The sequence below is a fragment of the Salvia splendens genome, chromosome 21 (assembly GCF_004379255.2).
Source record: "Salvia splendens isolate huo1 chromosome 21, SspV2, whole genome shotgun sequence".
NCBI classification, from domain to species: domain Eukaryota; kingdom Viridiplantae; phylum Streptophyta; class Magnoliopsida; order Lamiales; family Lamiaceae; genus Salvia; species Salvia splendens.
In genome coordinates this window covers 20,716,139-20,727,800 of record NC_056052.1, presented here as the reverse complement: position 1 = coordinate 20,727,800, position 11,662 = coordinate 20,716,139, and the positions used below count along the sequence as shown (strand labels likewise).

General features: G+C 38.1%; 1 protein-coding gene across 1 annotated transcript; it reads left to right on the top strand.

Moving 5' to 3' along the window:
* Positions 1-4,623: 4,623 nt before the first annotated feature.
* On the top strand, positions 4,624-6,287 carry LOC121783214 (transcription factor MYB20-like). The gene is made up of 3 exons (XM_042181221.1): positions 4,624-5,004; positions 5,128-5,257; positions 5,548-6,287. Exons 1-3 carry the CDS (start codon positions 4,872-4,874, stop codon positions 6,122-6,124), a joined length of 840 nt encoding a protein of 279 aa, XP_042037155.1. The 5' UTR covers positions 4,624-4,871; the 3' UTR covers positions 6,125-6,287.
* The last annotated feature ends 5,375 nt before the right edge of the window (positions 6,288-11,662 follow it).

Below are 11,662 nucleotides of genomic sequence, written 5' to 3'. Positions count from 1 at the left end.
AAAATCGGGAAAAGATTCATCATCTACTCTTTCAAAATTCGTCTGCAAATCGAAGGTATACCCCTCTCCCATCTAAATTTCCAATGTCATACTACTGTATCCATATATATTTCACCCTACGGTTGCCACAAACTGCGATATATCTCCTAATCGAATGAATCGAAGCAAACTAAACTAAAGAAACAAATTTTAATTCACGAAATCAAATAAAGAACTTGCCTTCGGGGTGGAAATCGGGGCATAATCGGGGGCTGACTGGAGGCGGCACCTCCCGGCAGCGACGGCGGGTACGCGACAGCAGCGGCTCCTCCCGACGACGGCTGCACGACCACTGGCGGCGGCATCCCTCGGCTGGATCGAACGACGACAGCAGCGGCGGTGACTGCGCAGCAGCGGCGACGCGATTCCGACAGCAGCGGCGGCCGGTGAAGAGGAGTGAACCGGAGAGGCGACGACGGATGGAGAATTTGTCTGCAATTTGGGCAAGAGAGAAGAGAAGAGAAGAGAAGAAGAGGGAGAGAGAGAGAGAGAGAGTGACAGACGTGGGGTGGGGAGTAGTTTTTCAAATCTTTGGGCTTTTGTTCTTTTAATAGAATTTGGGTCTTATAATTTTGGGGGATTTAATTTAAGTTTGGGCTTGTGTCTTTTTAAGGAAAGAAATTGGGTCTCAACAATTAAAATTGGATGTTTTGGCCTCTCATTTAATTTGTTGGGGCTTCTTAATTAAATTGGAGATATAAGGTGGGGAAATAATTAAACTTGAGGCTTTTAAATAAATCTTTGGGCCGATAATTAATAGGGGCGAATTATTTAATTAATTCCAGAATATTTCAACGAATGAATAATTATATCCTAAGTCCGAAATAAATATAGTTCGAGGGGAAAATGCTTGCGATAATTTAATTACACACTTTTATAATTTTGGGGATTTTATTTCGATATCGTTGAGGAAAAATACGAGGAGCCAACGGAGGAATTAGGGGCGTAAACGGCCGCCGAATAATCGAAAACCGAGATAAAACGAGTTAAATAACTTCGCCTAGGATGCATGCATCTTATTTATTTAATTTGAAAGTGTGTTGATTTATGTGTTATTTAAATTCTAAAGGTGATATCTCGCAAGGGAATCGTGAACGCAAAGGAAAGAAAATAGTTTCGGATTAAGCAATCGAGGTGGGCTTTCTTTTAAATAAGGACAACGTCCTAAATATTTTTATCGATGGAAATGAAACTGTATTTATCATGCCGTGACTTGATTTTTTTTAACGTGCCTATCTGATGTGGCTATGCGCCATTATTATATAAATCGAATTCGGGTCCTGGTAGGGCCGCAAACCCTACCTGGACTAGTCTACACCTATGGTAGATCGTGTGCTAGCGTACGGGCTGGCCGGTCTAGTGGCTTGGTTTGTGGCCACATTCCGAGTCATGTATTGGCAGATATGGCTAACGTCTATGAGAAAATGACTGATCAGTCGACTTTTACAATGGGAAATGATTTTGAGTGCCTCGGGCCTTTCTAAAGCTAAACCCCGATGGTTACTTATGTATGGCATGATAACTAATATTTTATTGAAAATGTTTTCGGCAAGAGCCCACTGAGTATATTTTATAGTACTCAGCCCTGCATGTGTTTTCCCTATGTGCAGGTTGAGCGGCGACGAGGATAAGGTGGTGTTGAGCAAGTTAATTGGTGAATGAATTGTGTATCTTTGAATTATGGGTGTCGTTGTGTCTTCACACATGACGTCGCTCTTTCTCTTGAACGCTTCCGCTGAGACATTATTTCTACTCATCATTCTTTTAGGTTTGAACCTAATTATTTGGATAATGTCAACCTCTTGGCCCCTTTTTATTAAATATTAATTATTAGTCAAACTCTTTATAAAAACTCTAATTTCATTCGTCTGTTTATTAAGTTCTTTTAATCACGATCGTCCGTATTTATTAACCCTAAAGGGCGGTCGTGACATATTTATAGGCCGGAAAAAGGTTTATTTTTGATAAATTTCGTGCCCTACAAGAAATAGGAGAGATTTGGCTTCACAATATAATAATTTCTTTTCTTCCGTGAATTTCCGCCTAAATTCCCGCTAGCTTTGACCGCACTGCGCAATGTTCGTAGAATTGTCATAACTTTCTCCACAGAACTCCGATTGAGACATGCGAGATATTCACACGAAGCTATTTCGAAGACGAAGAGAATGGCATATAGTAAATACTGACTGGACTTCAAAATCGCTGGCAGAATGGGCTCGAACAGAGGCTGCTGCACTTTGGCCTTTTTTTTTACCTTTTTCTATCTTTTTCTATCATTTATCAACAAACACGTCAAAAATACCAAATGTATAACATATGCAATTTAAAAACATAATTTGCATGATTGACATTTAAAATAAGTCAAATCTAGTCCTTAAAAATATGCAAAATCTGTGTTTGTCAGTTACGATGGATGTAAGTCCGGGAGCGTCTTTGGGGCGGCGCGGCTTCCTCCGCCTCCCGGCGTCGATCTTCTTCAAGTGATTCTTCCATTATTCGACGCATTTGCTCATATGGATCCATTAGATCGATTAAATTTGGGGGAAGAATAAAAGAGATGATTTGAGATGAAAATTGGAGTGGAAAGAGAGATGATTTGAGAGGAGTAGATGTGTGTTTGTGTGTGAAATGCGGATGAAATAGAAGTATTTATAGAGTAAAAATGAAAACGGTCGAAAACGGTAATATTACCGTTTTCGAATTTTTAATATTTTTTTATTTAATTTTAAAAAAAATTGATTTATTGCGTCAGCGTGACGAAACCCACTCGCGGGCCGGCGAGTGGGCGTCACGCATCGCCCAGGAGCGCGCCACGTCGCGCAAGCGCGTGGCGAGACAGCTCGCGGGCTGTCTCGGCGTGACGGGGGTTCCGGCGGAATGGTGACGGGATGGGACGCTGCAACGCGTCCCGCGCCCGTCTCGTCACAGTGGGACGGGACACGAGCCACCCGCGTAACGCGTTGCGGGTGGCCTAAGTTCTCCTAACTTCGTTGATTGTGCTAGGCAAGCGCTCACTTATACGGACATGTATTTGCTAGCTGCTCGAAAAGTGTTCGATAAATTGTGCTCGCGCTTATTTATGATGTAAATTTGATGTCAACTAACAATTGTGTTGATTTGGTCTAAAATTCATTAACAATTCATCCACATTATCCCTGTCGGCAAAACTCGATACTGCCATTCATACACGTGTCCAGACCTGTATTAACTCTTATAATATTGGATGCTATATTCTTGTAATCTGGGAAGTTGAACTTCAAAAATTTTGTTCCATATTAATTCGTATCTTGGACACGAGGTAGAGTTTTTATTTAATTATCTAATCTTCTAATTTGAAAGGGAGAGCTTCACTTACTCCTATTAAATTACTTATCGAACAGCTCACAGCCTCACACATCCCTTGTGGAAAAATAGTATAGTTAGATTTGTTTTATTTCCAATAATCCCATGTTTCTTATGGCCAATAAATTAATACTATAATTAAATTATGAATGAAGTTATACTCGATAGTAGTTAATAGTATATCAAAAGGTTCTCAAACTATATAGTATTTGTATGGAAAAGAGTATCACACAATTTTTATACTATCAAAATAGTTGCCAAACATTCATTTTCTTTCAAATGAGATATCTCGTTTTCACCCTTGCAAATAAATATCTTTAATTTTTTTTCCTTCTACAATATAATTATCTAATTGATCTCAAATAAATAAAATAATTATTTTTCACTATATACATTAAAGAAAATATATACTAGTACTTATGTTAATACAATTTTTTTGCTTAGTATCGTTATTGACAAACACAATAGGTTGATAGCCTCTTAAGAAATTAAACCCAAAAAATATCAGCTATGACTAGATTAATAGTATTATAGTAGTAATCATAAAATAACAGTCATATATGTGCATGATTATTTGATATTTAACGATGTCTGCACCTGTATTTGTACAATGAATAATATTATGATGAGAATTTAGAGGATCAACTGATTTATGTAGATATGCATGTATATGTGAAGTATATCTAGCTTTGCTATTCACTCAAAGAAATGAAGAAGTAAAGTTGATTTGTTAATTACTTCACTGCAGCTGCATTTTCTTATCTTTTAATCTTCGGTTATTAGTTAATCTTGGACAGATTTTGCTTTGGACATAAGGATGTGGGTCCATTTTAGAGTGCGAGTAAAATAATGTTAGCCTACAAGATAATAATGACAATGATTTTGCTGCTTTGCGAAACATCTCACACTTTATAGTGAAAACGTTTATCATGCTTACACATTAAACTTATTCAGTCAAAATCCAATATGAATTATTTACCTTAGATATCAAGCTATGTTATTTTGTACAAACATGTCAAATTGTAAGAACATCATAGATTTGAAACATAATTAAAAAAAATCCCATATAATTTAGGAGTTTAAATTGGTTGAGTATGAGATATCTATTGCTTGAAATTTAAGAGATGGGAATGGAATGTTGATGTGGCGCTTTCGGAGGTTGACATGAACACGACAGAGGTTGGGTTATATATGACTTATAATTTCACCATGAATTTTAAACATTACTATTATTTAAAAAAATACAAAACCGTGTCATTTGTTTAGGGGAGTGCTGAAATTTCTTTTCTTTTATTTTTTTAAAATTTTATTTAGGGGTGGACCTTTGCTGTCTGAACTCTGTGTTATATATATAAGTAGGCAGTGTGGTGGTGATCAATTAGTTTCCAGTCTTATCAATCAATATTAATTCTTCCTGCTGCATTGTAACAAATTGTGCTTCAAAATCAAGGTTTGTTGATAGTTAGAAGTGATCATATCAAGCTAGGACTATGGGAAGACAGCCTTGCTGTGACAAAGTTGGTCTGAAGAAAGGGCCATGGACTGCCGAGGAAGATAGAAAACTCATCAATTTTATCATTACCAATGGCCAATGTTGCTGGAGAGCTGTCCCTAAACTTGCAGGTTCTTTTTTCTTCTATTCGTCGTATTTGTTACACCCGATTTATTTATTTATTTATTTATCTACCATACCAAACTGGCCTCACCTTAGAAGGGAAGAGTCTTAATTTGTGTGTGATGGTGCAGGGCTGCTGAGATGTGGTAAGAGTTGTAGATTGAGATGGACTAATTATCTGAGACCAGATGTGAAAAGAGGGCTGCTTTCTGAATATGAAGAAAGGATGGTTATTGACCTTCATGCCCAGCTTGGAAACAGGTTTTTACTTCATCAATTTTTTATTTTTTCCAATAATAATTTCACCAACTCCAAAGTGTTCAATAGCCAATTAGAAGCAGTTGAATTCTGATATAAAACATAAATTCAACTTCTCAGTCTACTGATGTAATAGAATACTATTTACAGCAATTCATTACCAAAGTGTGTGGTAGACATTTGATGAATACAAATCCACCATCATTTTGCCACTTTAGTGCTTGACAAAGCCAATTTGCCACCCAAAATCTTTCCTTTAATTTAAATATTTAATCTGAAAAATAAATGTGCAGATGGTCCAAGATTGCTTCTCATCTCCCGGGAAGAACAGACAACGAGATCAAGAATCACTGGAACACCCACGTTAAAAAGAAGTTACGGAAAATGGGAATTGACCCCCTTACCCACAAGCCTCTGCCACCACCCGAATCCGAAAAGCCGCCTCCCGAGGAAGCAAACAAAGTTGAAGAAGTGATCAATCCGGCCGAGTCAGCGAACAACGAAGGAAAAGAAATCGTCGACAATTCCAAATCCGACCCCACGGAAATAGTCAACAACGATTTCTGCATAGACGAAATTCCGGTTATAGAGCCACATGAGATTTTACTCTCGTGCGACGAGCCCACACCTTCTTCTTCTTCCTCTTCCTCTTCCTCGTCGTACTCCCAGACAAACGTGCTGGAAGAGCTGCATTTCTTGCCGAGTTTCGACAGCGAGATCATGATGGACAGCATGTGGTTCGATGATTTCAGCGGTTTGGATTTGCTGATAAATGATTCTTATCAGAGAGATTACTCAACCAGTTTTGAACCTTCTTTGCTACAATATCCAGTCATGGTGATGGATGAAGACTACTCATGGAATTTTTGAGCTCTCTTCTTCCATTCCTCTCTGTAAATTTGCTTACTCAATCCATTTTCTGTAATAAAGAACCATTAATTAAGATATTAAATTCACTTTTGCTTCAAAATGTTACTTATGTGAAATGTACTTCACTTTTGAAAACGTGAAATAAATCCAATATATTAATCTAGCATTCTTGATTTTTACGAGTCGATTTTGATTATATGGTTACATTCCATATAAAAAGCATGTCCCGTTAAAAACACATGGATTACTTTGCAGTTACACAATGAATAATTATTGTTATTTTTTACTTCAATTACTGCATTGAGTATGTTCTATTTTAATTCTTTTATTATTTTGAATTCGATGTTAATTAAGATTGAGAAAAATTGTTTAACTAGTTAATCTTGTGTTTTGTCAAAATTGGATAAAGCGTGTGTACATCCAATCCCCAAATGATACACTCCTGTTTATTTGAGTAACTAGTTTCGTTTCTCTCTTTCTAGCTTATTTAATTTCTTAGGGACAATTCTCATTATATGTCTATGATGTATCCTGTATCCATGTTTTCATTATTATAAGTTGTTAATTCTCTCTCTATATATATCATCATCTTATGTATCTCATGATTCAGATCCTCAATGTCCCATCCACATACATTTATAATATATTTTTTTATATATGTATTTTTTACAAAATGAAAATTATTACTACAAAGACCCCTAATTAATTCATTATATCCCTTAAAAATAGATCAATTCTATTTAAGGAAATTTTTTCTCTCTAATGAGATGAGTCATATTCTCCATTAACAATACTCCAATAATTTTTTTCTGTCTCTTATTTTACCAATTGTGCATTAAAACTCTTGTCGTTTCAATGTTGTCTATTTTTTAGGGACCGTCCGGATATTTATTACTAAAAATACATATAGAATATTTATGGAATGAATTAATAATCCTATTAATCAATTATTCACTAATTAAATAAATTCAATACCCCTGTTGGTTTTACTCAAATATACAATTAATATTCGTAGTAACAAAATGAAACTAAAAAACTGAAATTTGCACACTAAAAAGGGGATAAAAGATCATTATATAAGTATTTTACACTTTCCCTCCTATTAATAGTTTTTCTATTTCCCATACAATGATTTGATAAGATAATAAGCGTGATGCGCATTGATAACAATGAAAAGCAAGATGTAACATGTGTGTTTCCTAGCAAACGATATTGTGTTTTTAATATTGTGGTTTGTTTCTCTCAATTTCTTTACTAGCACACATTCATCAAATTTATCTTTTCCATCTCTAAAATTTCTAAAATTTCGACTTGAACAAATTCAATAATAACGTGGACAGCATCGATATTGGGTTTACTCTGGATAACCCCTGTTTTCTTTGTCATTTTTTATGACGTTTACTTTGTCTGATTATGCTAGTATAAATAAAATAGAATAATCAATAAGTTCAAAAGTATTTAACGCGCTCTTGAAACCTTTACTAGTATGCAAGAATAGATAGCATATTATTGACCATAATATTCATAATATTTCTCGAAACCATGAATTCTGGATTCTCTAACATACCGATTTTTATTCATGAATCAGTGCAATTTTAATAAATGCATCCGTTAAAGAGGCCATAGGTTTTTGTTAGGAACAATAAAAATGTCTATTTAAAATTTTTAGACAGCCGAAATATATGAATTTGACTGATATTTATGAGGTCAATTACTTAGTTTGGTCAAACAATTTATAAAGATTAATATCGCATTTAGGTATTGTCGGTCAATAAAGATTAATATCGCCTTTTAACTCATGACCTCAAACTAAAATTAACTTGAAATTTTGGACGATGATCACGAGTTCATAAGTCACAACCAAATCAAAGATGATTTTATCTCTTTAACTACACAAATTTGAGACCAACTCGTTATCCAACATTCCCATGTAATGTGTATTATACTACAAAACTAGATTTCAAAGTAACAAAAATTTCATAACAACCACCATAAAGGTTACATACAGAAACAATAAAATGAGCTTTTCTTCTGAGAGAGTTATAGCTAATTTGATCTAATTGTCATTTTCGAACTAAACTTGAACAAGTATATTTTCTAAGTCTGGTGCTTGTAATTTTGTGTCGGGTCTTCATGAAAATTGACAAGTGATGCATTTACTTGCTTATTTTGTCAAACAAATACACAGCCTCATATTCGACTTTAAGCACGTTATTGATGAGATCATCATGCCATGAGCATCATGTCATAAAGTAAAGCCGTTTTATTTTTTATTTCTTTGGTTTCCCCTACCTCTTTTTTTGTAGGAAAATTACGTGTCATGTTCGGATTATAATAAACACATAAAATAAGCCAAATGGATTTTGATTAGAATATTAAACATTCATTATGTAAATTAAATTTTAACTAATTAATGTAAATTAAAGAATATAAATTCAATGCCAAGCGTCTATGATCCCGTTAATATATACTTCATCCATATTTTAAAAATAGAACTTCTAAACATGTATGAAATTTTATGCATAATTGGTAAGACCATCCACAATAGAAATAGCCCAGCAATAGCCCAGCCATAGTCTAGCCATAAACTTCTTCTGCCATATCATCAGCACTAAAAATCCTCCTACCACATCATCAAAACAAGCAAATAGCCCAGCCATAGCCTAGCTACATCACTAATAACAATTATACAAAATGAAATAATTAACAATCACACAATATACGGAATTTAATTTATGAGACATATACGGAAAGCATTAATAATACTATTAAAAATTTAAAAAGTACAATAATTTAAAAAAAGTACAATAATTTAAAAAAATTACAATAATTAAAAAAAAGTACAATAATTCACTCATCGTCTCCGTCGTCGTCTCCTCCGTCGCTGTCGCCACCCACGCCTCCGCCTCCGTCACCACCATCGCCGCCGCCTCTACTCCCGCCGGTCTCCCTCCGCGCCGCCTCCAACTCGTCCTGCATACTCATGAGCAATGTTTGAAGCAAACTCTTCTCCACGGGCTCCACCGCCGCCCGCCATTCGGCCAGCGTCTTGACCATCTGAGCGCGCGTTTGTTGACGCGCGAAGAATTTGAGATCCGTTGTGGATTGGCCAAGGGGGATGCCGACTGGACCTCATGGGAACCCCCGGCGACCCCCCCGCCTCCCGTTGAGCCCGCTTGTGCCCAACCGAGCGAGTTCGGCGAGCGAACGAACAAGGGGTCGGGACCTCCTGGGCCGTCTCGGGGAGGTCGTGGGAACCACCGCTGCTGCCGCTGAAATCACCGGTATAGTTCAGTCGTTGCTTCTTCGGCCAGCCAGCGTCGACACCTACTCGGAACTTCTCGGAGTCGTTCAGCACAAGATAGCAGTTCCAGTAGGTGAACTCCTTATACAACCCGGGCTGGGGGAAGGCTTTCTCCGCTATCCTTCTGCAGTCTTCCTCCGTTTGGCCACTGCTCTGCATGCGGAGGGCGTTGGCGTACAAACCCGAAAATCGGGAGACGGCAGCCCTGATTCAGTCCCACCCCTTCCGGCAATCCTCCCCGTTGCATGGCCTCCCCTCCGGGCAAAATGTCTGGTAGGCTGCTGCTATCTTGCCCCACAAGTTGACGATCCTCTAGTTGTTCGAAACGAGAGGATCGTCGCAAACACTCACCCACGCCTTTTACAGCGCGACGTTCTCCGCGTCCGTCCACCTCCTCCGGACCTGGCTATTCACACCCGGCTGCGACGACTCGCCCTTCTTCTTCGCCTTGCCCTTCTTCTTTGGGTCGCCCCGACCCCGCACTACTCCCTCCATTTGATCGGGAGTTTCCGGACCCCTAACATATCGAACCCCAACTCCTCTAAGGAGAAAGACTCAAATTGCGTGAATTGCGAATCCGCTGGGGTCGATGTGTGCCAAGAAGCAGTCGAAAAATCAAAATTAGGGCGATAGACGTTTTCCTCCCCCTGCGTCCCCTGCGTCGCCTGTACCCCCCCTGTCGGGGGCTGCATCGGCCCCCCCTAGGCATCATCTGCATCCCGGGTGCCTACCCCAGCATCATCTGCACACCGGGCTGCATCCCCGGTACCCCCTGCCACGCCGGCGTACTCCCCCCAGGTGCCATCCCGGGCATCATCCCCTGCCACGGGTACATGTTATAGTACCCTGGCATCGGACCCCATCCACCTCCCACGGGTACCGGGGGAGTGTGAGACCCGCTCGTCACTGGAGTACCTTCGTTGGTGTTCTCCATTTCTCGGTGTTGATCTTGTACAGAAATTAAGATAGAGATAGTACTCGTTCAAACAAGTGGTGCGAATGAAAATGACGTGCAAAGCGCGTATATATAGTGTTTCGAAAAAAAAATCGTCTAGGCGATGCGCTAGGCGATTCGGACGCTGCAATAGCGCCGAGCGGATAGCCCAGCGCATTGCCTAGGACCATGAAATCGCCGAGCTCTAGGCGGTTTTTAAATCCGAAAATGGCTGGGCGGTTGCAATGGACCGCCTAGCTCCGGCGCTCGACTAGGCGGTGCGCTAGGCGCCATTGCGGATGGCCTAAGGTAACAGAGACGAAGAGAAAATGTAGTGAAAGTAGTGTAATATACATTATTAGTATTGTTTAGTAAGCTCAAGTATATCTTATTTTAGAAAGTTCATAATTTAAAGGAATAGAATGAAAATAAACTGTTCATATTTTCAAGGGACTGTGGGCATAATATTTTTGTATTGTAGAGAAATATTTAAAGAATTCGGAATGTAGTATGTAATTTCATTCTTCGATTACACAAAATAATATGTATGTTCAATTAGAGACTTCCTAGATTTCTCAAACTGAACCGTGTAAGAATTATCCGGTATGAATAGTAGTGAGATCACACAACACAATAAGTATATTAGTTGTTTTGTTTAGTTGCACAGAGAATATCTATTACAGTATTACATATCGTGACATAAGTTCTTAACAATCCAATATATTGTACTTAATTTTTATAACCGAAGAGTAACTTAGTTTAAAAATAGTTTTAAACAAGTTCAAATAATTTTACTGCGCCAACGAAAATAGTACTACAAGACTACAAGTAAACTTAATTTTATTCCTTAAATTTTAGTGCAATCAATGTCCCTTATCCGAAATGTGATTAAAGAGTGTATGAGATTATTTATTCATTTAAGCAAAAAAGCCCAATTAAAAGCCCATCTCCAACAGTCCACTGCCGTGCTTTTGACAATAGCCTCTCGTTTAATAAAGTGTATTGTTGTACTAACATAACTCTATTCCTCCAATGAAATTAGTTTTATGGAGCACTTACTATTTTATCATTCAAAATAGAGTGAACAACACCAAATGGCCCTAATTTTTCGCTGTGTAACAGCAGAGGCTCCTAACTTTTAAAAATCCCACCAGAGGGATCTAACAAAATGTGTAATCACAAATCGTGTATTTTCGGATCATAATACCCTCAGGGCTTGGAAGGGCAAAACCGGCCTTTTGTATGGCCGCCACTGCTGCATGCAATGTTGATGGGACCTGCGAAAAGTAATTGATGTGAC

Coding starts and splice junctions, on each gene's coding strand:
- LOC121783214 (XM_042181221.1), top strand. CDS start 4,872: ATGGGAAGACAGCCTTGCTGTGACAAAGTTGGTCTGAAGAAAGGGCCA. Junction 5,005..5,127: donor AGCTGTCCCTAAACTTGCAG/GTTCTTTTTTCT, acceptor GTGATGGTGCAG/GGCTGCTGAGATGTGGTAAG. Junction 5,258..5,547: donor CATGCCCAGCTTGGAAACAG/GTTTTTACTTCA, acceptor ATAAATGTGCAG/ATGGTCCAAGATTGCTTCTC.